The sequence below is a fragment of the Anarhichas minor genome, unplaced genomic scaffold (genome assembly GCF_050575085.1).
Source record: "Anarhichas minor isolate MPS153535 unplaced genomic scaffold, ASM5057508v1 ptg000017l, whole genome shotgun sequence".
Taxonomy (NCBI): Eukaryota; Metazoa; Chordata; class Actinopteri; order Perciformes; family Anarhichadidae; genus Anarhichas; species Anarhichas minor.
Genome location: NW_027466463.1, coordinates 6,516,305 through 6,543,917, shown reverse-complemented (window position 1 = coordinate 6,543,917; position 27,613 = coordinate 6,516,305). Strand labels below are relative to the sequence as shown.

General features: G+C 43.1%; 1 protein-coding gene across 1 annotated transcript in view; it reads left to right on the top strand.

Moving 5' to 3' along the window:
• antxr1c (ANTXR cell adhesion molecule 1c) overlaps positions 1–15,347 on the top strand; it is a 31,302-nt gene extending 15,955 nt beyond the window's left edge. Inside the window, exons 11-18 of the mRNA XM_076092901.1 lie at positions 287–356; positions 4,207–4,285; positions 5,849–5,944; positions 6,146–6,184; positions 6,733–6,831; positions 6,974–7,141; positions 8,692–8,772; positions 15,102–15,347. Of these exons, the coding sequence (XP_075949016.1) occupies positions 287–356; positions 4,207–4,285; positions 5,849–5,944; positions 6,146–6,184; positions 6,733–6,831; positions 6,974–7,141; positions 8,692–8,772; positions 15,102–15,347 (878 nt within the window). The remainder of the gene's footprint in view (positions 1–286; positions 357–4,206; positions 4,286–5,848; positions 5,945–6,145; positions 6,185–6,732; positions 6,832–6,973; positions 7,142–8,691; positions 8,773–15,101) is intronic.
• The last annotated feature ends 12,266 nt before the right edge of the window (positions 15,348–27,613 follow it).

Sequence of the window (27,613 nt, the reverse complement as noted above, 5' to 3'; positions counted from 1 at the left end):
TCTTTATCATGTGTCAGTGCTGAATAACTTACTGGAAATATGACAGCCTCATCAGTACACAGTGCATGCATGAGTGGATCCTCACCAAAGAAACCTCATCATACATCACATTTTATGGCAAGGAAATGGTCAAATTCAAATGTGCATATATGATCTTCTAAAGGCCATACAGATCAAACACTGGCTGTCTAATGTGTGTTCATAATTTACAATAATGCACAGCGATGTAGATCAGACTGAGGAGTCTACTTTGTACCTTCATTGAAATGTTGTCTTTGCTTCCTAGATGAAAAGCCAGCTAGTGTAGAAGACACATTCCTGCTGTGTCCGGCTCCCGTCATCGATGAAGTTGGGAAGTAGGTGCCTCTTTTTGTTATTGATTTCACATTCATCTTTGATCATTTCATTCTTTGCCTCAGACACAGAGAAAAACACATGTATGCATACACGTGTACACGGGCACAGGCCATGAGAAGCCTGCCATACATTAGCTCTTTTTTACAATTCCCCATCCGTGGCCACATTCCTCTTTTTTCTAGATTACAGTACGGCTTAGCAAAATGTAAGGGGCGCTCTGTAGCCGTGCCAGCACATGCAGTGTGTAAACCCTCCGTGCATCTGTCCTGCTTCTGTCCTGAATTAGAACAGAGCAGTTCTCCCCAGCTCCACAGAGCATTGGAGCATCTTTCAGCTCATTGTTTTTTGGTTTTATCAGCCACTTTACTGTTTTGGTTCAGTCTCACGGCTCTCATCAGTCATTTACAGCTGCAGCTGTCTTGAGTCAATGTTGTGTTTAAAGCTTGTTTAAAGCTTGCCGCCCTTCAGCGGCAAACAAATCAAATATGGCAGCTTTAAGGGCTTTTACTGGTGAATACAACACAGCGTCCAAATGTACCACACAGTATAAGTACCTGCACTTTTGTGTTATCTCGGTACATTTACTTTTCATGATTCTGGAGAATCCTCGTGCATTTAAGAGCCCAATTCCAGACGACACTGGAGGAAGGGAGGGAGGGATGTAAAAACTAAGATAACGGAGGTTGTTTTGCTCAAAACGTTCAACCCAGAGTCACACCATCAGCTGGGCCGTACTCTCTTTTTAAAGCCCAGACCGTGGTCCAACATCAACAATCCACAAACCTCTTTAACCAAAGTCTTCATGGGAAGAAAGTCCACAGAAGAGACGGTTGAGTGGACGCTGGTTAAAGCCTTTCAAACTGCTTGGAGACAAAGAGTCACTTTTAGCTCCTTTTTCACACACTTTCTTGACCTGTAGCGGTATTTGTGTTGGTGATTGCATGATTCCATAATTACGCTACAAATTCCATCATTTGTATTCTCCCGACAGAAGTTACAAATCCGATTTACGGTTAATATTTGCACTGGCAGTGGTGCGGAAAGAGAGCGGATTTGATTTCCACTGCAGGGAGGAGAGATTTAAACGACCCGGACTGATGACTGTGAAGCTTTAATCAATACCTCAGCAGAAGGGTCGTAAAGCTGAGGAGGGTACATCGTGTGCCTTCGCCTCCCTTAAATGTCCCATCAAGCCAGTCATCTCCTGCCTTTGTATACATTTTCTGTTCTCTCCTATCCCTAACTTATCTTTTTACCCCTCCCCCTCCCTTCTTCTCTCCACCTCTGCCTTTACTTTCGGTGCCACGGTGGCTTTTTTATTTTCACCAACTGCTTTGCCTTGCTGGTTGTTTTCCAGCCCCCCTCTTTCTTTCTTTCTGTTTCATTTCCCCCTCTATATCTGTCTCCTTATTTGTGTCCGTCACCCAGAAGCTTTCTTTCATCCCCTGTCCGTCTCCCACTCTCTTTAAACATGGTCCCTGTCCAGTTTCGGCTGATCAAAGCCGGGTAGCAGCTTGTCCGGTCTTTCAAGTGTGCGGCCGCGCGTTTGTGTGCAGCTTGACTCCTGACAAGGTGGAAAAACCTTGTGTCTGTGTGTCTGAACCGCTCCATTAATACCCAGACAAATGAAGTTTGTTTTTGACTAATTTGCAGCCGTTTGTATCCCTTTTGATACATTACCTTTGATAGCAAATTTGACCAAAAAAAACTTACTCAAAACCCAACTTTTAGCATTGCTGCAATGCTTCCTGGGCTTTTTTTTTTTTGGATTTAGATTTAGAGTTCAGGTATGCTCTCTCTGCCCCTCTGGAACGTGGCATCATGTAAGTTTGGCCAGTAAATAGGAATGCAGGCTACTTAGCGCTTGTCTTTTAAGCCGAGGATTCTTTTAATGAGCAGCAGACGAACTCTAGTGTTTTGTCTCATATGTCCTATTCAAGTGTGCGTGTATGTGTGTTCTTGCTTGGACCGCCTGCCGTGTCCGTTTTATTTCCTTGACTAACAGCTGTCAGACAGAGTGCTCGGCAACTAACATTTCCTCCACTTTATCTCCTCCACATCCTCAACATCCCACTGGTCAGCTTTCTCTGGCTCATTTTCTCTTCATACCATTTTCCTGGTTTCTTTTTAAGGTCCCAGGCTTAATATATCCAGTAAAATAGGTTATTATAGTGGTAGTGCTCCATTGTTGTCCAAAAACTAATGAACCATGTGCCATCATTGCAAAGAACATGGGCCCTGTAGTTTATTGTGTCTCAATTCCACTTTTACCCGCCACAAATACTCACTAAAGAACCAAATCTGTATTAATCCATTTTTTTTCCCATCCATTCCATTTTCCACCGCTTATCCGGGGTCGGGTCGCGGTGGCAGCAGGGCAAGCAGGCCGACCCAGACTTCCCTCTCACCGGCAACATGTTCCAGCTCATTCTGGGGGATCCCGAGGCGTTCCCAGGCCAGCTGGGAGATGTAATCTCTCCAGCGTGTTCTGGGTCTTCCCCGGGGTCTCTTCCCAGTTGGACGTGCCTGGAAAACCTCCAGTGGGAGGCGTCCAGGCTGTATTAATCCACCACTGAAAATAGTCCCAGGCAAATGCTGTATTAACTCACGTTTGAGTCACTTTTGCTAAAAAATGAAAAACAAAGCGATACATTTCTGACCCAATTTTGAATAATCCTGTCTTCATTATAGAAACACGTGTTCTTGAATGCCACAGACGGGGTCGGAGGTCAGAGCGTTTGTGGAGTCGGTTTTGGTTCCTTTTCAAGAGATTTGTTGACAATAAGAAAAATTGTGAAGAATACCAGCCTCGTGCTTTTAAACTACAGCTATGAACAGATCAAACTTCCCTACAACAATATTTAGGTTGACTGCTATTCTTTGACATCATACTTAAATCTGAGGGGTGTTTTCCAGCGTTTCTTTAGCTTTAAGACTGTTTTAAAGTTTTAATCTCTTAATGCCCAGCTGTTTGTCATCAGCAAGGTACGTCTGCTGTTGATCATGAACTTCTCTCTCTCTCTCTCTCTCTCTCTCTCTCTCTCTCTCTCTCTCTCTCTCTCTCTACCCTCCTTTTTTTTCAAACCAGAGAGACAGCTCACTGAGTCAGAGTAAAGACATGTTTATCGGTCAAATGGCCTGCTTTCCATCTGCCAGACCTCATTCACATCCACCTGGTCCTGGAACGGAGAAGAACTGGGGGTTTTTTTTGGGGGGGGGGGGGGTGAAATGCTTGCCTTTTGATCAACATGTTTTGAAGAGCTGAATGAGAACAGGCTCCAAAGAGGCCACTGCAGGTCACATGCAATTCTCAGAATTGTTTTTCCCCACTCGGAGGAGGAAGGGATTCTTCAGACCATCAACAAAGACTCACGTGGTTCCAAAATAATCCTCACCTACATTTTTGTCTACTCCCCCTCCTCCGGTGGAAAACATTTGTATCCGGCTCATTTGGGCTCAGTTTGCTCAATTACAAGTGACACGGACACCGTAAAACAAGAAGTCCCTCGACTCACCAAGCAGCTCATGTGTCGGACACAGTTTTCTGCTAATGTTGTCAGAACTGATCCAGTAAAGTTTGAAGATACTGTACAACTGAACTGTCTCTTTGTTCTTCAGCTCACAGTCTTGTGTGTTCTGTGGCTGTTTCCTGTCTCACATTCTCACTTCGATTCGGTGACGGGATTTGGTGTGAAGCCAAGTTCAAATGACATCATCCTGGTTCAAACACACTGAGCTTTAGGAGGAAACGCTTCAGGCTACATGAAGTGCTCCAATCAACGGTTGTTCTATTGTTCCATCCCAACATGAGTTCCTGAGTGTGTGTGCTTGTCTGTTGTTTTGTTTCAGGGTGATTTATCTCCAAGTAAGCATGAACGATGGTCTGTCCTTCATCAGCAGCAACGTGCACGTCACCACCACAGAGTGTGTAAGTGGCTGCCTTTTGTCCCCTGTTCATGCATTTAGCCTCATCAGTCACTCAATCGTGTATATAAAAATCGTATTGCATGTGGTTTCCCTCTGCCTCTGCTGTCCCTTCCAAAATCCTAGAAGTGTGTTGCTTTGCTCTCTGCAGTGAGGTTCCCTTACCCCCCTTTACCTCTTTCATCTTCCCCTTTCTCAATTTTGTTATTTTTCCTCTGTTTTTTTTTTTCGGGACCCAATCCACAGGAGTTTGTAGTAGCGATCCGCCCAAAAAAAGCTCCTCTGAACCCTCAGGAGACAAAAAGGTTAGGAAAGCAGGTTCATGACCGTGAGGCTGCCGGTTCAATCTCAGCAGTGCCCTTGTGCAAAGCGTTATTTCCTCAGTTGGAGCGACTCAATGGCGATACTCTGAGACTCTTGGAGAGCCCCAGGTGTGCGAATGAATATAACTGTCAGCGTGAAGCAGGGTGGAGCTTCATTCTCTATAAAAACAAGATTAAACAAGATGCAATTCAAGACAATTTAAAGCAATAAAACATAAAACATATGGAACATATGGACCGGACCCACCGCAGATTCCCACCCAGCCGAAAAGAAACGCGCTCTCTGAAGCTGTTCTCCCTCGGCCCTTGTGACATCACATCCATGGAAACACGATGAATTCAAACGGCTGTGCTGTGGTTCGTGATATACAGAGCTCAATTAGAGCGTAGCAATTAGCTGCTTCTGGCCACTAAACTAAACCACGCAGGCTGAAGTCGCAGGCTTGAGGGGACACGACGAGTCGGTGAAGTTGTGATGGGGGTCGGCCTTGTGCAACAAACAATACGAGCCCCTCGCCAAAGTCTCCCAAAGCGCCACAGCTTTAGCCTTTGTAGTTAGTGCACAAAATGTGCCCGTATAGCATGAGAAAACACACTCGTGTGTGTGCAGATGTGGTCACTGTTTGCGGTCCGCTGAACGCTGTTACGTCACAAACTCTGCTCGTCGTCTGTCGAGAGTCAAAGAAAACTTGCTGATTTGGGAAATTTCTGAGAGATGATAATTAGTGACTTCTCTACGACGGACCCCACTGCCGATCCGATAAATCCCCCCCGCCCTCGTCCTTGCCGCAAGACAGATAGGGGAAAGTCTAACCACATGTGATCCTCATCTGTGGTCTGTAATGGGAGCCACGTTTGGCTCAAAGTGAGCAAAGCAACTGATGGATTCCTTCAGCGATCACACAGCGTACACTTACCACTGTCGTAGAGGAGAAAAACAAGAAACGTGAATATTTACACTGGCAGAAGTGATGGTGAAAGCACTAGGACTATTACAACATCCTCCTGCAACTCGAGTTTCATTCCCACTACTCTGGTGCTCCTTTTATAATTATTGTATATTATCTTACTTTAACAAGTTGTTCTCTTCCCTCTTCTGCTCTGGTACGAGCAGTGCAGGGAAGTCTGCTCCACACGGTTGTAGTTCAAAATCCCCGTCAGGCACGCGGGGGCGGAGGAAGTGGTGCTGTAGTGCCGCGCGTGGGGTTGTAACGTTCTGATGTCGCGTGTGTTTTCCTCTCCAGTTCGACGGCACCATCCTCCTGATCACCCTGCTGGTGTTGTTCCTGCTGCTGGCCCTGCTCTTCATGTGGTGGTTCTGGCCTCTCTGCTGCACAGTGGTGAGAAAACGTAAACTACGCTCAGGAAGTGGTCGATTTTGAGAAGAAAAAAAACACTTAAATTACAGTTATCCAGAGCTTCAAAGAGGTTTGCCTGGACTCCAAAGGGGCATTAAGCAGCTTAGGGGGCCCTTACAAAAACAACACAGACCTTTAGGAGGTCCTCTGCTCATCGATGTCATATCTCTTTTTGTTCCACAGGTGATCAAAGAACCGCCTCCTCCACCTCCTCCTGAGCCCGTGAGTAAAAAAGACACACACATATACTGTATATACCCACCAGGTCTAATGGAGAATGTGTGTCTGATACGTATAGTATAGTATAAAAAAGCTACAATGAATTAAACAAATAAAAATGTAGTAGAGTTGATTGATTTGAGACCTAGTGTTGCAAAAGTAGGTTAGCTAAGGCGGTCTCAAACGTCAGTTGCCAGATCTCATGAGAGTTTTGTTGCTGAGACAGAGAAAGATCATTTACTCCAGATTTGTCTGTCTGAAACAAATTTTGCGTGAGAAAGTTCGAGAGATATGTGGCTCGTGAAAATGGGTCCAGTATTTACTTTTGTGACCGTGGACCTAAGGAATGGGTCATAATCCATGTTCATGTTCATTTCTCCCATTGGAGTTAATAGGGACCTGCCCATAGTCTCGTAAAGGTAAAAAAAAAAAAAAGCCACGTGACACAGATATAGAAAGCTGACTCTCAGTGAATCGTCTCCAGCCTCAGAATCTGTGTGTTAAAAAGTATATAAGAGAGGAAATAAGTGTGATTATTCGTGATTTAGGAGAGTTCAGATGATGAAGACGGCCTGCCCAAGAAGAAATGGCCCACTGTGGATGCCTCTTATTATGGAGGAAGAGGAATCGGAGGAATCAAGAGAATGGAGGTGACAAGATGACCAAAATGCGTGACACTAACAATCATGATTGAATCTACAACTCAAAACAACAGAGTGGAATCAGACCACTGTAGATGACTTTGCCTGCTTCTGTTGGTGTGTGTATTCATGTCCTGTGTGCTGTCTGTAGGTGCGTTGGGGAGGGAAGGGCTCGACCGAGGAGGGGGCTAAGCTGGAGAAGCCGAAGAACGCCGTGGTGAAAATGCCGGAGCAGGAGTACGAGCCCTTCGAGCCCAAACCCAAGAAACCTCACAACAAGAAGGCGCCTCAGGACCGGAAGTGGTACACACCTATCCGGGTAAACGCACACTCAGTCTCAGACTTATCAAGCAGAGGAGCCACTCAGCCGTCCTGAAACAAAATGTCTGCTTTTCAGAAACACAAAAATCCTGCCTCACTTACAGTTTGACCACTGCCCGTTTCAAATAACTGCAGGCGGCAGAACTTTCTCCGCCCGCAGAGACGCCTGAACTCCTTCAACCGACGTTAAAACATGAAAAGCACCACGAGTGGGGCTGCAAAGTTTTCACAAGACAGCGGGGAGGAATAAAGCCTGTTCTGGTCATATTTGTGTATAATTAGTTGCATAAGCACAACATTCTCCACCTATCAATGTGCACACATAGCCCAAGTGATATAACGTATTCTCCAGACAGAGAGACATTATTAAGACTGGGCGTCAGTGCTGTTTGTGCTTTAATCCTTCACTACAATGCAGCTCTGTGCAGCAACACTGGCCTTTCATACAGTAGCCACGCTGACTGTTATCTGTAGACACTGCTACCTTACAGCTGTATGATGACACAGGCCTACAAACAGCACTGCAGTGATTCACAGGGGAATTTGACACCGCTCATACACCACAGTCAGTGAAGGAAGAAGGTGAATTCATACACTGACTAGTCACTGTGTGTTGGGTGTAGTTGGCCTTTACATATGAAGATAACAGACAAAACCGCACAGACATGGAATAGGGAAACAAACAAGTTAGTTTATTCCCAAATACATTACATTGCAATTACAGTCCTCTAACTACTTACTCTCCAAAGGTGACCTCCATTGTTGTGCAAACCGAAGAGCAAACCTATAAATCCTATTTCTAGTGTTCCTGCTATGATTTCTAAGCGATCTAATTGGTTACAGGGGGTTTTTTGATCGCAGTACTTGAAAATGTGTGTGTTTTTGAATTTCATACTTAGTGTAAAGCAGACAATGTACTCAATGTTTATCATACCTGGTCAATAGATGAGGCTATATGAGTTTGTGCTTTTTAATAACTATGTCACAATGTCTTGACAATAGCTAAAAAAGATGTAGTTATTTCTAGGTAGTTTAAGATATTCACTTGCTTCTTCTCAAGCACGTGCCACTGAGTGCACTGTCTTGGTCCAATCAAATGACAGCAGGCGCTTCCACCTTAATGTTCGGAAGTATAGAATCTAAACAAACTGTTTTGTCCTTTTCCTCCCTGGCAGACCGTTGCAGTAGTGATAACTGTTAACAGTTAACTGCTTGATTTGTGGCAGCGGAGGAATTGATTGACGGGGAATTAAGGATCATGTCTAAAGTTAAGCAGACATGAACCAAAATATGGCGAAGTGACTAATCAGCACAGTTTCAACCAGAGAGGAAGGAACTAATCAGCAGAACAGCTGCTGTAGTGTTTGTTTGGGATTTAAACCTGCAGACTCTCGGCTTGACGGCGCACTGCTGAGGACCACAGACCAAATGTCCGCTGATACACTAGAAACCGTTTTATTGGGATTTGATTACGTCACGGATTGTGTGCGAGGGTTTCGGGGTCCAGATGTGGCCAGCTGTTAAACCACTCCCCTCTGTCCTGTTCAGGGTAAACTGGATGCTATCTGGGCTCTGTTTCGCCGCGGGTACGACCAGGTCTCCCTGATGAGACCCCAGCCCGGGGATCATGTGAGTAGCTCAGCGGTATTTCATTTCATCAAATGCTTTTACACACACACACACACACACACACTCGCATTCACTTCCTCTGTTCCTTCACGTTCTGCTTCAAGTTCATCCCTCCTGCAGTGTTTTATACCTCTGATGACCCATATTTTTTCCCCTTTCTTTCCTTTCTTTTTTCTTGAGTTTGTTGGGTAAATTAAATAAAAAATATATTTCTTATCTTTTGGCTCATAATAAGGGAGATGCCCGGACTCATATTTCAATCTATGGTGCTAAGCTACTTAGCTGTTTTTTTTATGTAACCTGAAAACAATGATTGAAAGTAACGGTGGGTGAGGTCACTACTGTAAGTGCTAATAATCCATCCTTGGGTAAAAAAGTTTATCTTAGATGGATAAAAATAAAAAAAACAGCATTATGTTCCAAACTGGCTCAGTTTTAAAAGTCTTCTAGTGTATCTACGGTCTCAAAATGCTCCAGTCATCTGAACCCTTTATTCATCCCGTTCCCTCTTCCTCCATCTGTCTCGCTAACACCTCAGCTGGCTCGTCTCCATCCCGTTGAGCCGACGCGCCTGCTTCACATTAGACGCCATAAATCGGATAAAAAAGCAGAACCACAGCTCGCAACCAGGCACATCCTTGTAGCTCGATGGGGGTGTTTTCTGACGGGTTCGTGCCTGTGAGATGGTCAAAAATCCCCCCCATCTCCTCATATCAGCCACATGGGTTAGTTTTAATGCCTGTAGCCTCTGTGTTAAAAAACTCCCCAGATAAGAGTTTGGTTTGAATGTGGAGACAAGACGGGAGGTCACTGAGTGCACACAGCTCTCTAGGGATGTTTAAATCCCTTTGACACATTCAGAAAAGACAGTTCATGTTTTAATGTGTTCTGGAGATTCTTTATAATTTCCAACTTCACTGGTTTTGATGGGCACTTTGTAATTCAGTGGTACATATAAATGAGGAGTATAAATTCGACTGCTTGGTTTGTAGACGTGCTAGCGGCGTGTTTATTTAGCAAATGATGCTAGAGCCTAATCTGCATGGTCTGCATGGTTCGGCATGGTTCGGCACGGCTCTACTCAACTCGCTTGGAATCGTTGTTTTTGGGGTTGTCTATGAGCAAAAGTTGTGGATAGAACCCGGTACTTCTTTGGTACCACCTTTGGTCAAAGTTCCAAGCGAGCGGAGCCACTATGAGAAGACGGAGTTGAAATGCTCTGACCACGGATTCGTCAGAGAGACTCGTCATCAGCAGCCGCAAGTGTTTTTTATTAGATATATTTTTAAATGGCAGCCCTTAAAACTACGGTTTAAGGGCTGCCATTCCTGTTTGGTCGCTGTTTAAAGGATCCATCGAGTGTTGTTTAGGATGATGTCACGTCAGTATGGCGGCTGGCTAACAATCCCGCCTACAGGTAACCATCTAGCGTGGAAAAGACATTTTAAAAAGAGCCGGTAACTAAAGGGAGTTGAATCAAGCTGAAATGAGGCATAACGCACTAAAATTAGATCGTGAACAGGGTTAACTTTATGCCTGTTAAACATCAGCATGTTAGCATTATCAATGTGGGCATGTTAGCATGCTGACTTTAGCCTTGCAGAGCTGCTAGCGTGGCTGTAGACTCAGTCCGCAACAACGCGGTTCTCACTTCTTCATCCGCTCCTCTTCTCTTCCTCCCGTTTTCACTCTTTCCTGCCCTCCCCCAATCTGTTCTCCACCTTTTCTCTCCCTGCTCTCCACAGCCGTCTCACCCGCTGATCAGGCCCCGTCCCCAGCACAAGTTAAAATCGTGCCTTGTTAGCAGAAGATTTCCAGTGATTTCTTTTTTTTTCTTTTATTATTATTTTATGGGAATTCCACATTTAAGAGTGTTTTCTTGGCACTGAAACGGGAACAGAGACAGAATTTGCTTTTAGCTTTCTTTGAAACAAATGAGATAGAAAACAATGATCATTACAGCTCACGATTACATCTTCACCAAAGCAGATTGGCAGTCAGATAAAAAGAGATTTGGGATTGGATTTTCTTAGTCAACAAAATGTTCTCTTACCCAGAGAAGCTTTTAGTGATGTCTTCATGTGTAAGCTCTGCATGACGCAACGCTTACTCTCTTTCCACTCAAATGATGTCGCCTCCTCAAGTCATTTGCGGTTTCTAACGATGCGGTAGAAACATCTCCCAGGCCAGCAGGCCGGCTCACTTCCAGGTACTGTAATGTTTTATTTCAAGGCCAAAGTGGAGTGGAAACAAGCATGGGACCCTTTTTGTGTTACCTTTGGTGTTAAATTACCTGCCGCGGTCCCACCCTGTAACGGACCTTTTAGAGCAAAGTCTCACACTCTAAAGCTGGCAGACCTTCAAATGCAGTGGCGGGCCGTCAGTGCCTGCAAGGCCTTCTCTGCTGGCCTAAACAGAATCACAAAGCTATATCTATTTTATAATTTAATAATTTTTCTTAAATACACTACATGTATTATAATTTATAAAAATATTTTTCCCATTATCTTATTTTCTCATTGCACAGCTACTGTCTTCCTCAGTTGCTCTGCTTCCAGTGCAGCTTGTTTTAAGTAGAGCTTTTATCCAACCAGATTTCACCTCTGTGTCTCTAGGTAAGAACAGAGACCCAGGCCTGCAGACGGAGGCCTGCATCCATTTGCAGTTTAAGTGAATGGGGACGATATTGTTGATTGTCATAGTGTTCAACCAATCAGATCTTTAGTTTGACATGTTGGGCGTATTCTTTGACATGTCAGAGCCTGCTCTCCGGCCTATAATGACGTCAGCATTAGTGCAGCTCAGTGTCTGCCGCGAGGTGCAGAGTGCGCTGTGATTGGTCAGTGGGCGAGCACGTGACTATCGTGAAACGAAGCTTAACAGCAGAGGCATGTCGGGTAGTGAATCACATCACGTGATGCAGCTCAGCCAATCAAATATGGGCATTCTGCCTGAGTGAGATGCACCATGACACAGGGGACTGAGACGAGGAAAGACACTGCAGAGCAGTACGTACAATGCTCAAGTTGTGAAAGTAAAATCATAAGACGATCTCTTTGGGCCGCGACTTGTCATTAAGGAGTGATGGTGGGTCCCACAGCCAGACCAGCTGAGAACCACTGTCCTCCATGAGCTCAGAAAACATTATATTTTCCTGAATATAAGCTTCTGCGTTTTCCAGATGCTCTAGTACTATTCAAACATATTGCAAGTCTCGTACCGAATGTTACGTACATAGTTACAGTCTTAGAAACTGATAATATCTGTGGCGCCATCATGTGGTTATAAGGTGGTATCTCAGCTGCAGGACAACAGTGAAGGCCTAGGTATAAAATGCACGGCCCACCACTGTTCAAATGAACAGGAACGCTCGCTCTGTACACGAGGCCGAGTTGACCGATTCTTCATCGGTCGTTCTGTTGCCGTACTGCGTTTTTCATTGCCATGCCAGCAGCTGACTGTCGCCCTTGACACCGGCCCGGCTACAGTACTGCATCGTGTAGTAATGAAGTTAGTTCTTGCTGATGAATCCAATGTCAAGAAAACAATTGATCTAATACTGTTCATATACTGTAACGATTACACACACACACTTTTTCTTTCTTCCAGCAATGAACTCAACAACCCCTCCTCTTGTTGGCTCAGTATAGGCTCAGCATGATTCAGAGCGGAGGGGTTTCGTCTGTGTGTGTGTGTGTGTGTGTGTGTGTGTGTGTGTGTGTGTGTGTGTGTGTGTGTGTGAGGCCTAGAGAGTATCATGGTTTGGCTCACATAGAAAAGTTAGTCACATAGTTTTGTGCTTTTGTGCATTTAGCTTGTGTGTGTGTGTGTGTGTGTGTGTGTGTGTGTGTGTGTGTGTGTGTGTGTGTACACATATTGACAGGAGTTAGCCATTATGAGAGTGTGTGTGTGTGTGTGTGTGTGTGTGTGTGTGTGTGTGTGTGTGTGTGTGTGTCACCAAACCACATCCATTACACTGACGTCAGAGAGTACAGTATGAGGTAGAGCTAGTCCACATTCAAGTCTGTCTGTCTGTCTGTCTGTGTCTGTCTCTCTCTCTCTCTCTCTCTCTCTCTCTCATAAACACAACCCTCCCCTGGGAAGCATATAGCTGGCTAAAGGACATGAGGTAATACCTAGCGAATGCCAGGGCTGTCTCCACCAACCGACCATATCTCTCACACACACACACACACACGTTTTGCCCAGGTCTAGACAATTTTATGACCTTGGTAAGACTGTAGACGGTGGAGGAGGTCAGTGAGGAAGAACAAGCGAGTGTGGCTTTCTTTAATCCAGGAAAATGTTCATAGATTCAAACTGCAGCTGGGCGCTAACAGAACAACGTACATGAAGCTGGGTTTTGGGGCATTTGTTTTATATGCCCTTTACATGCAATTTAACATTTCTAACATTTCATTGCATTCTCTCAGTGTCACCTGCAATGAGGCTTACACGCATTTAAAGGTTTGAAAAGGAAAAGGTGACGGCAACACCTGGGAGTCACTTGCTTACATTATCAAAGGAAAAGCTCGACACATGCCACTCTCATATCTGTATACGCTAAAACACGTAGCCACCGCCAGCAGCCGGTTAGCTTAGCCTAGCATTAGTCACCAGGTGAAAAAGAAAAAAAAACTGATTATTCATTCGTTTCTCAATAAAGCCTGCCAGGGATGAAGCCGAAGCGCAGCTGTAGTTTAGATAATTTGTGCATGTTGCCCAAAGAAAGCAGCCTCTACTCATCTCCTCTCCGTGGGTATTTCCATGAGGCAAGAAAACAGTTTAAAGAATTTGAGAACATCCTCATCCTGGCCTATATTTGATAATTGTTTTTAGCGATGTCTAAGAATGCCCGACTGGATAAGTGGTGACAGACCAGAAACTGGTGGTCCTTTGTGCCTCTACGTGACCGTCCGTATGTGTTAGAGAGGAGTGTGTGGTAGATCTGGAGATGTTCAGCCAAATGGAAGAGGACAATAGTGGTTGGGGGGTGATCTGCTGTAGCTCAACAGTTCGTTCGTGCTTCTTCTCCATAGACATTTCCGTGTACGTATAAAGCTTATAATAAAGACACAGGTGCGAGAGGGTTTTTTGTTGCTGTACTCATTCCACACAGCTTCATGAGTGATATCAATTCCCCCCCATTTTCCACTGAATAAAACCAAGGTCCTGTGGCTCCAATCACTGGTTATTAGCAGATTAACATGACTTCACTCCACTCTGGCTGCCAACCGCATTGAAACTCCGGAGCGAGTCGAGTTACTATGGCGACCTCTGGGAACTCTGGTGAAGCTCGTGGTTCGTGTAATATTTTACGAGCCGCTCAGGAGTGAAACCAATTCATTTGTTTTACACTCTGATAAGTCAAACTTACACTGTTAACATTTTTACAACTTGACTGCTACCTTTTGTGTGGGGGCGACAAAGCGGGGATTTGAGTGTAATCTGGAACACCAGCTGGCCATGCACACACACACACACACAGTCCCACAGACACCTACACACACACACAGAGCAATGACTGTACCATGGTCATGTGGTCCACTGATGTCACTGCCTTATTCGCCCAGATGTGCTTCAGATTAGACACCTGTGTGTGTGTGTGTGTGTGTGTGTGTGTGTGTGTGTGTGTGTGTGTGTGTGTGTGTGTGCGCAATTTGACTAAAACTATGTTTTTAAATCCAACCTATGATGTCACACATATATACAGCATGTACTTTCAACTTCTATTGTTTTATTTGCAATCCCTTTTAAATCCCCAACTGAGTCAGAAAATGTTCATGTATGTTTTATATATTATCATTGGAACCCTACCACAGTCTACAGCCATGCTAGCACAGCTCTGTAAGGCTGTAGGCACAGCTGTGCTTTGAGCTGAACGCTAATGTTACCATGTTAACATAACACGATAATGCTGTATTATCATCATGTTCTCATTATATTTAAGTGTGTTAGCATGCTAACATTTGCTAATTAGCACTAAATACAAAGTGCAGCTGAGGCTGAGAAGAATGTCATACGTTTTGCAGGTAATTACTTCTTAACCAAAGCACATAACACATTATATTTTGGACCTGACTGTTGCCCTAGATGAAAAGTCAGGGGATCACCAAAATCTGTGGACTTCAACCTCTGGAGACCATGAATGTCTGTATATAAATTCATGGCAATTCATTCAATAGTTGAGATATTTCACTTTGGGCTGACGTTGTGGACCAACCGGTAGATCGATTCACCCCGAGAGCCACTAAAAACTAAATCAAATTGATTGCAGATTTGACCTCAAACTTTTTTTTAACCTCACACGTATCCTTGCTTCCCTTCAGGGTCGATGCATCAACTTCACGAGAGTGAAAGAAGAGTCAGCGGCAGCCAAGGCCCCACCTCGCACCCCGATCCACACACCCTCGCCCCCAACACCGGAGACCGCCTCCCCGTCTCCAACCGCCGCCAGCCCTCCCACCAGATCACCCCCTTCAGGCCAAGTACCCCCGGGACCGCCGCCGTCCCGTACGCCCCCGGGGCTTCCTTGTGCACCGCCATCGCGCCCCCCACCCAGCCTCCGACCCTGAATCACACAGACAAAACAAAACTCCCCGCCCCTAACGCACCCGCTTTGATGTCACAGACGTGCCGCTCTGTTGACCAGTTCTTTCAGTCGAAGGTTGTGGTCCTCGCTGCCAAAGGTACTCCTGCTATAAGCCAAAGATCAGCAGTATTTCCAGTCCCAGTCGTACTTTGTTCCTCTTCTTGTATGGGAGACTGTCAAGTCAAACTGTATCTGTGTCATTTAAGTCATTTCAAACTAAAAAAATTAACTCGGGAGGAATAAACGTAGAAATACAAGGGAATCTCTGTGTCATTGTTTATGTGCAAAATGAAAAGTGGACCCCCCCCGTCCCATATTGGAAAAAAAAGCAGTTTGACTTGACATTGTGTCCCACACAGAGGGTGAACGAGGTGATTTGGGCACATATATTTTACTTAGTGTTGGCGTTTGTGAGGTCAGGGTGGATTGTTGCTGGACAGCAAAGCATGTAGGCACAGAAAGTGCACGGAAGAAAAACTGCAATGGATGAAATTTCTTTGTCGTCTTCATCAACTACTGAGTGAGGCCGTTGTTAGCTGAAAAGGTAGGTTGTACATGAAAATCTGAGTTAACCCGGTAAAGCCTCGAATGGATTGGACTATGCTGTGACTGTGAATCAGAGGTTTGGGGAATTAGATTTCACAGAAATTTCAATTGGTCGTGTTGTTAATGGTGTTGAGTAATTAAGATTAAAAAAATATCAAATTTGCTAAAAAAAAATTGTTTACAATTTGAACTTTGGTTATTGTTTTGAGTGCCAAAGGGATTTTTTTGTTCACCTTTTTGTGATGTTTCTTCTATTCAACAACATGCTAACAAATTTTCACCCTTGATTACAGAAATGATACAGTTACATGATTTTGTGGTCCAGTTTGTGTACCATTAGTGACAGAGAAGTGTACAGATGTTATATGGAAGGTATGTTTTTACAATATGTGATTGAGATACGTTTTTAATGTTACATTGGTTGATATCTTTGAGGCTTTGGATTTTTCCACCTTTACATGTTTCATTGAATTTAGAATACAGCAATATATTTTTTTTTTTGGGGGGGGGGGGAGGTTGGTATCTGCGTAAATAGACTGCTGGACAACTACAGTATGTATTCCTTTTTTTGTCAGCATTTCGACATTGAAATGGAGCAACCAGAAATCAGGTTGACGTCTCTCCTCATACATTTTTCATACACAATTCTGAAACTGTACTTTAATACCAATATGTGTGTTTTATTTCTTCAATTTTATCATCACCGGTCACATTGCAACTGCAGGGCAGTTCAAAGAGCATCTAATTTATTATACTCCCCGAGAGAAATAAAGGAGTACTTGAATATCGACAAGGTGTCCAACCAACAAGACGGACACTGTGCGCAGGATTTAGAAACACAACAGCTAGCCAGTTAAAAGTCATAAGGCGTACCAGCGTTTCACAACCCCTCAGCTACACTGAGAAACATTTCAAACTGAATGTAACCCCGTCACTGTTTATTTGTTAAAAAACAAATGAAAAATTGCATGAATCTTGGTGTGCATTACGCGCCACCTTGCTAGCAAAAGGCGCCGCTGTGTACGTGTTAGCAGTGGCTAACATAAAATAGTGGGGGGGAAATGGCCCCCCAAAAAATGGACAGAACTATGAAATTTTGACTTCGGTGTGTAGAAAAGAGGTTTAAAAAAACGCTGGTATTCCTCCTCTATCCACTTCCTTCTGGAATTTTCTTCTTGTTTGATTTTTTTTTATACTTTTATTTTGAAGTACGTCTATCAGTTATAGCGTGTACCCTTTTACTACATACATTCATAATCGCTCTCAGTGCCTTATAGCTGAGCTAGAAGAAAGATGCATCAGTTCCTTTACTATTGTCATAAATACCAATACAGCTCAGTTAGAACACATTTGAATGTCAAGGTGCTACATGTTGCAATCAACAGATGAATTGGGAAGCATTAATTACCATTAATTAGACATGGATAAGACGATCAGGTTTCGCGAGCAATTTCTAGCATTACATTTTACTACATTTTCCCTTATAGAAACGCAGTATTATTACTTTTGACTCAGCGTCGGGCATTTCCTTGTTTTATCTCTGCTCTGATCAGAACATTACAGATATTCAGATGGTAGATTTTTCACTTATAATTCACAAAATTGTTAAACTAAGGTTTTAAACATTTATTGTTTGAGAGACTTGAGAGATTTTGTTCTTCACTATGTGGTAATTCAGTTCACAAGAATTTCAGTATAAACGCAGATCAGCGTTTGAAGGGGAACTTCTGCAGTGGCTATGAGAGCTCAATGTCATTCCTAATCAAGACGAGATACATTATGTTAATCTGTGTTTTTCACACCTATAAACAGCAGTACTGAAGCAAATATGAAAGACGTATATCATTTTCTCTTGTTGGTTGAAATTACTTCTTCCTTCTTTTTTTTTTACACTGTATCAATAAAGGTTGACTTCCAAGCTTCTCCCGGAGAGTGTCTGTGTGTGATTTGTGCCTCATGACTCATGTGTCATACAGGATTCAGTGTCCCTGCAAACTGTGGTGGGTTCACCACTTGCTACCTTCCGGTTACAAGCTTAGTACTAACCTTTCAACCTCTACCTCCCAAATCGTCAAAGAGGCACCAACGAGGCGGGGAATAAGGCACTGTTGGACGTGAATTCAAGTGTGCCGAAGTGTATCTGAGCATCCCCTTCCAAGGATGCCAACAATCGAGGTGTCACATTATAACCTAATGTCTATAAAAAAAACATTCTGCGCTGACGGAGTATTCAAAATTTGTTTCTCTGGTCGGTAATGAATTTAATACAGCCCGAAAAGCCATGAGCAGTTCCAGCTGGGTAATTACTGTGGAGTCTGCGTTTTTTCCCCTCTGCATGCAGAGGAGAGAAGGATGTGGGATGTTGAAAGGGGTGGGCTGAAAAAAAAAATGGAGAAAAGAATGGAGAAAATGAGGCAGACGGGCAGTCGGTCCTCCAAACCCAGCTGAACAAAGCAAAAAAGCAAGAATAACAGCAGCCGGGACTCTCCCTCGCAGTCCCATCTCAAGTCAACTGTCCGGCTCTCAAAGCTCATTTTCATTCATTTGTACTCCGTTAGTTAGTCTTGGATTCCTAGGTTTTACTGCAAAGGTCCCAATCTATCCCACAACCTATTTCACTGGGTGGTCATAATCCAAGATAATGATGGTGGGGAGACTTCCTTCTGTTTAACCGTTTCGCCATTTATTGTCTGAATAGTGCTGCAGGCATGATGTTTTTTTGTAGGCCAACCCTGGAAGTTAGCATCGCACTGGTTCCCTCGACAAAAAGCCAATGGGATCTTTCCATTGGAGTTTGGAATATTGGAATAAGCTCTGTGGCAAATACAAGTTTGTGATAGACTACTTACTAAGTTTTAATCTTCAAAAATGAACACCACATTTGTGATTTGTGAAACCTGAAAAGAAGAACCTCAGCAGAAGTACAGAGCTAACGTTAGGCCATCGACGAACTACACGACAGCCGTACGACGCTGTGGAGGTGGATTAGTCAGCGTTTCCCTGTCATTATTACGCATTTTAGGCTTTGATTGATGTTAGTTTTAAGACGTGTAAAAGTTTCAAAATTCCCTAGCTAAATCATTGACGCTGTTTGCCTACTGGGTAGTTTGTTAGCTAACACCTAGTCCATGTTAGCGAGTTAGCTGGTCCTTTTCAAGCTGTAACTCAGCGTTAAGGTGTAGTAAAGATTGAATTACAAGCACACAAAAAATGGGTATAAAATGGTGGAGACACAGCAGGTTGTTGAAAAGGATACAATTAGATGAGGAGAGCCATGGACTGCTCTCACCTTTCTACTCTCCTGAGAGGCCACTTACCTGCTAAACTGTGTCGCCAGGAGGAAAAACACTGAAAACTGAACCGTGTTGTTTCCCGAGGCTGCGAGGTCTCTTCAAACTCGCGGCCAACTTGAACGTCAGGCTGCGAATTTTGAAAGTTGTCTGTCGCCTAATTTATGTCAACAAACAAACGTTTGTTAAAACAAAAGTCTGGGTACGCGCCATAATAACTGGTTATTAAATGGTTCTTCAGCCACATCACAATGCCAGCGCTCTGTTTCTAGTCTGGTCCGCAGATATTCAGACAATATTTGTGGGAAGTGAATTCCTCCGTCGACCGCCATCATGGAGCTGACACGGCTGAAGGCAGATTTGTGCAAAGCCTCTATGAAGCGTATCATTATATATAAAGACTACAGCAACATACAGTTTATACACACTGTCCTAATGAGAGGTGGAGGAGTCATTGCTGTATGATTATGGCTGTTATACCGAATGGCCAGGAGGCAACTGCATCCATTATAGCAGCTGACATGTTTACTGCTGCTTGGGTTTCTCTATCTGTAATATTCCTTTTTTTACTGACATCACTTCTTTTTCTTTTCTGTCTTTCTTTTCTTTTCTCTCTCTTTCTCTCTCTCCATGCTGAAGAAAACCGAGGCCCATAGGAATGTGCTGATGGCTGAGTGTTTCATCTCGGTCTCACATTACCGGCCAGACTAAACCTCACTGACCCACACACACACACACACACACACACGCACACACACACACACACACACACAGATGCTGGTATTTGTCATTGCGCCTATATTTTGATGCCCCTGGTATCTAGGGTAACTGGTGTGAATGCAAACAGCAGGCTGGAAAGATGGAAAGCTGTCCTGTAAGCACAGTTTTTTTCAAAGTTAAAGCTGAGTTTATACGACCTTATTCACTGTGTCTGATCCTCTACTGCTACACGGGGGAAACCTGTAATGTAATGCTTTCTGGACTCTGCACATACAACTCATTTTTCCGAAACTGTCTCCTCGTGGTCTCAATGAGGATTTAATATAAAACCTTTGTTGTAAATGATGCCTAGCATACCTGCTAAACATTTGCATATTTACAGCATTTGATCTTATATAAATATAATAACACATTGTATAATGATATATTCTTCTCTCATGTCTTTGATGTGTTTTCATTCTTCTGAAATATTTGCAGGACAGTGTCAATTTTATGTGCGACCATGCCCTCTTCTCTCTTTCCCTCCCTTAGTTGGATTTGAAACATCTGTATCTGTTCTCGATTATTATGTCAGTTTGTTGGCATTGGTCTCGCTGGCTGACAAAACATTCCCTGTTAGTCAGTTAGCATTATGGAATTATCAACCAACTCCGTAGTTCCTCTCTGCTGCACGGGGCATTTTAACATCTTTCAGACTCAAGCTGTGTTCTTGTATCACAGTTTTGGTGTTTTTGTCTTGACGTCAGACAGATCTTAATCATTGGGTACATCCCAAGTCTCTTAATTGCATCCAGGTTTTCCCCTCACAAGGAATCGAGAAACGTCACTCGAAGCAAAGTCTTTTTTTCTGATGACGGTGGAATGGCTGATCACAGCTGGATCGCCTGTCAGTCAGCTTTAACAGCTGGAGAGACTTTTGATGGAGTTTGTGTCTGCAGACATGTGAATTACTAATACTGATAAAGACACACAGTTATCATCAGCAGTGTTTTCTCTATGTAGCCTGTAACCTGTTAACATTAATTCTGTATTCATACTGTGTACTGAATCCTGCTTAGAGGCTTTAGGATCGATTTGTACCGGCAGAATACGTTTATATGATTTATCCATTATTTACGTCTGTATTTATTGATATTCTGATTGTAAAATCAATATTTAATAACCCAGAACATGATTATAGTATCTTTTAAACACTGGAAAGTATTTATAAGGCTAGATGTGTCTGGGGAAATTGAAATGATGTAACTCATATCAAACCAGGAATTATCAGCCTCACTGAATGGAAATGACGATAAATGATGTAAAATGTGTTTCTTGCCAACAGACAGACTCTCTCTCTCTCTCTCTGACTTTAACTGTATCCATAATAACAGATATTGAATGAAATATCAGATTATGAAAAGTCAAGTCTTTCTAATAAATGAAGAAAGTTGTTTGTAGGCCTTTTGTTGTTTAGACATGCAATGGACATATATTTTAAAGAAATGGTGAATCAGAAAACAAATCAGATATAAAGCTGGAGAGTGATACACTTGAGTTTAATCTGTGATCTGTCTTCAGTCTGATATGAAACATCACCTTTGTTGAAGTGAGAAAACTCTTTATCTTACCTGCCTGTCTGTAACTCAACCTCTGCCCAGCACCAAGATGAAGGAGACTGTCTCCTACCACCAGTCAGGTTTATATTAATGGAATAAAGGCAATCTTTCCCTATTTAGAAGTAATTGTCAGTAAAAAAAAAAATCATAAACATGCTGACGTTTGCGAAACACAAATCTCCAAGTTATTGAATATTCACGTCACTGATTTCAAATGATTTGTGTTTTTGGTCAAAGGTTTTTTAAACAGGCCCTTCCACATATACTCTGAATTCATACCACCTGGCTGTCAACTCTCAACCGGCTCTTCAGTTATGTTCCAACACTGATGATGTCGTGGACTTTGGAAAACCCCAAGTGCCACAGAGGCCGACGAATCTACTCTACCACTGAGGGCTAACTGACTCCCGTTGCTGCATACAGTGCGTGTGTGAATGAGTTCATGTCAGGGCTATCTTAGATTTATCACCTTTCACATCAGTTTGTTTCATTTTGAAAAGTGTATTTCAGTTTTGGTTTTTAGTTTTAGTTTACTTTTTTTATCATCATAAACGCTCTGTTTGGTTACAGCTGATTAGTGACTTTCCGTGGAGAATCTGTTTTATGTGTGTAGTGACACACTTTTTGGATGCGCCAAATTAGTTTTGATTCTTTTTTTCCAGTTACATCACTCTTTCTTGCATGCAAAGAGGCCTCGGCTGCGATCCCACAGATAATCTTCTGGCCAGCACAAATTAAAAGAAAAACAGTCAAAAACAAAAGACAAAGAAAGAGACACATTCCAACCAGCAACAACTCACAATTACAGACATCCAGCGAGTCTGCGTTGGTCCAAGCCGCCTCGAAGTCATGCAATTTCCTCATCTTATGATGATGCACGTACAGTGTCATTACCAGGCAGAGATGTAGACAACAGTTTGAGGGTTGGTTGCTGTTGAATGTATGTGTTTGTTTGTGTCAGTAGGCATGTTGTGTGTGTGTGCGCGTGTGTGTGTGTGTGTGTGTGTGTGTGTGTGTGTGTGCGTGTGTGCCAGTGATCGCACTGTGTACAATATGCTTGCGTAGTACATGAATTTTGACAAATCAAAACAAGGCTGTCATGGAATTACCGGAAACGATGAACGCAAGATATGACCGCTTCTTCTTCTTCTTCTTTTTAAAGGTACCTGACAGAGCATAACCGCCGGTTTGACTGCAATTGTTGGCCGCCAAAATGCAGCTGGCGTGTTTGTTCACTTGACAATTGTATTTAAGCTATGCGGGCCCTGTTTCATGCAAGATGGAAAATACACCGCCATCTCCACCATTTTCACAAGTTTGAAGGTCCCTCCCCTTCCGCTACGTGGCCAAGATGGTGGCCATTGAGGGTAAGAAGTGTCTCAACTTTTTGTCATAAGTAGACCCTGTAGGGCTCTGCATTTTGCCATACTTGTCAGACTGAACACACACGTATGCACTTAAAATAGCAAGTGTAAGTACGGAAGAATGCAAATTGAGACACAGCATGAGTTTTCTGTCAAGAGTTAGCCTAAATGAGCTAGCTAGCTCCAGCTGATTAAATCGGCTAGCTACAGTCATTACTTTAGATCATTCTGTGTGTATTCAGGGACTAATTGTTTGAAAACTTACTAAGAATTTTGGATGGTTAAACTGCCCTTATTATCAGAAAACTCGACCGACATAGCAACTAAGGCACAAAGGAGGGCGAGGCTTTGCAAAGGTGCGTTCGAAGAAGATCCAAACAAAGGGGACATGTAACCGCTGTAAAAAGAAAAGGTAAGAATGAATACAACCCACACATTGCTGTTATAAAGTCAATGGGCGTCAATGGAGCAGCAACTGGTCAAAAAAAATGAAATGAAAGAAAGTGAAGCAGCCAAAGTGCCAGCTCTGCTCCGCTCAGCACTGAAAGGAATTACAGTTCTGTGATGCAAACGTGGCACCAGGAGCTGCCCTCAACAGCCCCCCCTCCACACACATCCCCCTCCTCTTTGCTTCCTCCCTCTTCCTGCCAAAGCCAACGTGACCACTCAGGCCTCAGAGGCAACTTGTGTGGCACAGAATCCCCACCTCCACCACCAGCTCTTCATCACCTCCTCCCCTCACATGTACTCAGTAAAGCTCTTACAGATTCAGCTCCCTACCTATCTCCTTGCCTATATTTATCTCCTATCTCCAGCTCACAATCTTTGACATATTCGCAGTAAAAACTCTATGAAGAACTTCTTGGAACTCACTGAATTGATTCTATACAGCGGCAAACTGGGAAAACAACATTGTTCTCTTGAACTATCTGTGTTGCCAAATGATTAGTAACTGGACTCTTCTGTGAAGAAACATTGATGGTCCTCCAGGTTAGGTTTAGTTAGACCCAGACTGTCTCCAGTAAGAATGATCCTACCTTAACAACTTGTATTACCGTGTAACCCCCTGACCAGGAAGTGGGAAGAGCAAGAAATATAAACAAACAGAGCACAGTTTGTTCCAATACTCCCACACACGTGCATGCGCACACACACATACACATATGGAGCTGTTCGCATGGATCAAGATAAATAAGGATGGACTGGTTTAAAGGGAGGTTTAATGGGGGATTTTTAGAAGAAAGCAGTATGTGTAGACAAAGCTTGATACATTCGAACCAAGAAAAACAATGTCACATTGTGCACAATGTAGTTTTTTCAAGGTGTTCCATGGTGTGTGTGAAGGCCTGATTTGGACTTTATGTTTGTTCATTTCACTTGCAGAACAGGCCTAAACCATAAACATACATTTGGAGAAGATATACAGGTGGCAACCTCCGGTTCTGAAAAGTGAAGCCAATACGGTTGCAAAATGAAGTCCGATTGAATAGAAGTCTATGAGAAAATGAATCTACTTCTCATTTGATTTATTACCTCAGTAAACATTGTAAACATGAGTTTACGGTCTCAATTGCTAGTTTCAAGTCTTCTTCAATAAAATAGACGATAAAGCAGGGAATGCGCTAAGGCGTGGCTACCTTGTGATTGACAAGGTAGCCAGTAGTCTGGTTGCTACCAGAGCCGTACACGGCGTCTTTACGTCACTCCTCCATGGTCCAAATAGGATCACTTCCGTTTACTGGTTGCAAAAAAGCAAGATGGCGACAGCGAAAATCCAAGATGGCGACGGCCTAAATGCAGAACTCAAGGCTTCAAAACCGCAGTCCACAAACCAACGGGTGACGTCACGACGACTACGTCCACTTCTTATACATCTATGTCTATGAATATATCACATACTTTCTATCCCCTGCTGCTTGCCATCTGGTCTGTTCAGAAGACTGCACAGCTGTATTTAAGGAATCTGTATCTGTTAGCATACAGTATCAGCATTGATCAGCTGTTTGGTATATGATCACTTTACACATGCTATTGCAATGCAATATGAATATCTATTTTGGCCCCAAAAAAGGATAAACACTAACATTACTCAGGGTAACAGGTGACTGTATTGTATAATTACACTGGGTCTCCAACTGGTGACTGCTTATATTCTATTATAACTTAACTCGTCTTTCTAGCTTCTCAAACCCAGAGATGCTCTCAAGCCATTTATTTCAAGTCTATAAGTAAAGTCTCAAGTCACTGTGTGCGCAGCCCAAGTGCAAATTGTGTCCAAGTTCGAGGCCCCATCTTTCCTGCAGGTCCTGCAATAAATTAATGAAAACATAACCCCCACCCTTTTCTGACCCCCCAACAAATCATTTTTGTACAATCCCTGAAGAGTTTCTAGACTTCTCCAGTTGTACTACACACACCACAGGAATCAGAACACCAACCGTATCCAGCGTTTTAGAGTTTTTGGAAAGAACTGTAGACGCCTGAAAGTATAAAAACACAGAAGACACGACCACAGACAGGGAGGGCATGAAGTGACCAAAAATCAGGGACTGGATGCAAGTCTCACATTTACATGGTGGACACATTAGCAGGGCAGCCAGGACACACAGTCTGCAGTATTTTTCGCTTCACTGGGATTTGTTCTCATCCTACAAATGTGCTCATGTGCAAACTTTCCCTTTCCAAATGTATTATTCGTATTGCAGGCCTGGTTTGCATTAAGCTCCCATACCCAATTATCATGCTTATTTATTTCTCATAGAGAGTACATGGAGGAGAACTCTTAGCCTCATGAAATTTCATCTGGCATTTTACCGCTGTAATCCAGCGTGGACGTGATGAAGAGCCTAGGGTTTAGCCTACATGATTGTTTGAACCATGTTTAAACCACTGTGTTTTAGGTTGCGACCATCTCTTGTGTACACACATTCTGACATGTGTATCCAGCAAAGTTACATGCTCAAACAGCTGTTTTCTTTTTGTGACCAAAGTAATGCTTAGTGGGGAAACACACAGTGAGATTACTGGTTTCAATGGTAACGACGTCGGTAAGGAGCTGTCACCAGAAGAGGAGAGAGAGAGATAGACACAGAGATAAAGAGAGTACTGGATCTGAGTAACACAATTTATATTTATAGTCTGAGGAAAACAACCATAGACTGAAAGAAAAGTGCAAGTGTTGTATGACTGAATGGAATATGTGATTGCACTCTGGAAGTTAAATCTCACTAAAGCCTTAACACACACATACCAAGCCGAATCATATATAAATACCTTATACCTTAACACTGAGTACCTCATTGTTCATGGAACGAGTTAGGTGAAATACCATCAGCTGATTATAAGGAAGAACTGAACATCTGTTGTTCACTCCTGAGGCAGCCTTCAGCCAGTTTATGTCACTGTGTACTGTAATCTCACTCTGATTTGTCCAGTTTCCACAAAATTGAAGCAGTAGTTTGACATTTTGTGAAATACGCTTTGATTTCTTGATGAGAGTTAGATGAAGATAAGATCGATACCACTCGTGTTTGCACGGTAAATATGCCGGACGGCTGCCTGTTAGCTTAGCTTAGAATAAAGACTGAAAACATGTGGGACCAGCTAGCCTGGCTCCGCCCAAAAGCAACTCAATTTGGCTCACTAATTAACTCATTGGATCTGGTCTGTGTAATCCCCAGGAAAACCAACATCATTTGGTTTTATGGGGAGTTGTGTCTGACAATTTCTTGGCCAAGCACAGTGACTTCCTCGACTTCTGTCATTGCTGTGGGGTTGCCAGGCAACCAGCGCAGACTCCACTGGTAAGCCTCTACAACTTGTATTTAGTTTAGCTACCCAGCTGCTGGCTTCATCTTTAGCGCACCGGGCACGACGGTGATTTCAAAAGAGAAAAAGTGTATGATTCACATTGTGCACAATGTATTTTCTTCAAGGTGATCCTGATATTCTCTCTAGTGGCCATCAGGGGCGACTCCGCTGGTTGTAAAATGAAGCCCGATTAATAGACGTCTATGAGAAAACGACTCTACTTTACTACCTCAGTAAACATCGTAAATTGTGAAAAAAAAGCGAAAAAGTGAGTTTCCCAAAGTGTCAAACTATTTTTTTAAAGATGTGATGAAGTAATACAATCTATACACAACTGGTGCTTGTCATGCAGTTTAAAGCTAAAAAACACATGATACTGATATGACTAAGCCCTCCAGTGCAACATTGTATGACTGAGAAACACCAGCTGAATCAAACTTCATGAGCATGAATTCTTCCTCAGAGCTGCAGAGTCCATCACCAACCACAGAAAGAAAAGTGCAGTGTGTGTGCGTGTGCGTGTGTGTGTGTGTGTGTGCGTGTGTGTGTGTGTGTGTGTGTGTGTGTGTGCGTGCGTGTGTGTGTGTCAATCAGAACATAACCCTCTTCTGTCACAACCCAAGGATTTATATGACATATCTGAGGAAAATAACAGTCTTCACAGTCTGGTTTACTAACCGGGAGGCCAGAGTTACTTTGTGTAACATTTTTTCATGTCATCTATGTCATTACATTACAGTCATTACACAACAATAAAAATACATACAAAAAATGTAATGTTGTATGGCTGAATTACAAAGTGCATCATTATAATTATAATAATAAAAGAGCACAGCACAACATGCGGAGGGAAAAAGTAAACAAATAAATCCATTGTTTTTTGCTTGTTTGTTCTACATGTGTCTAAGTTATTCTATTATT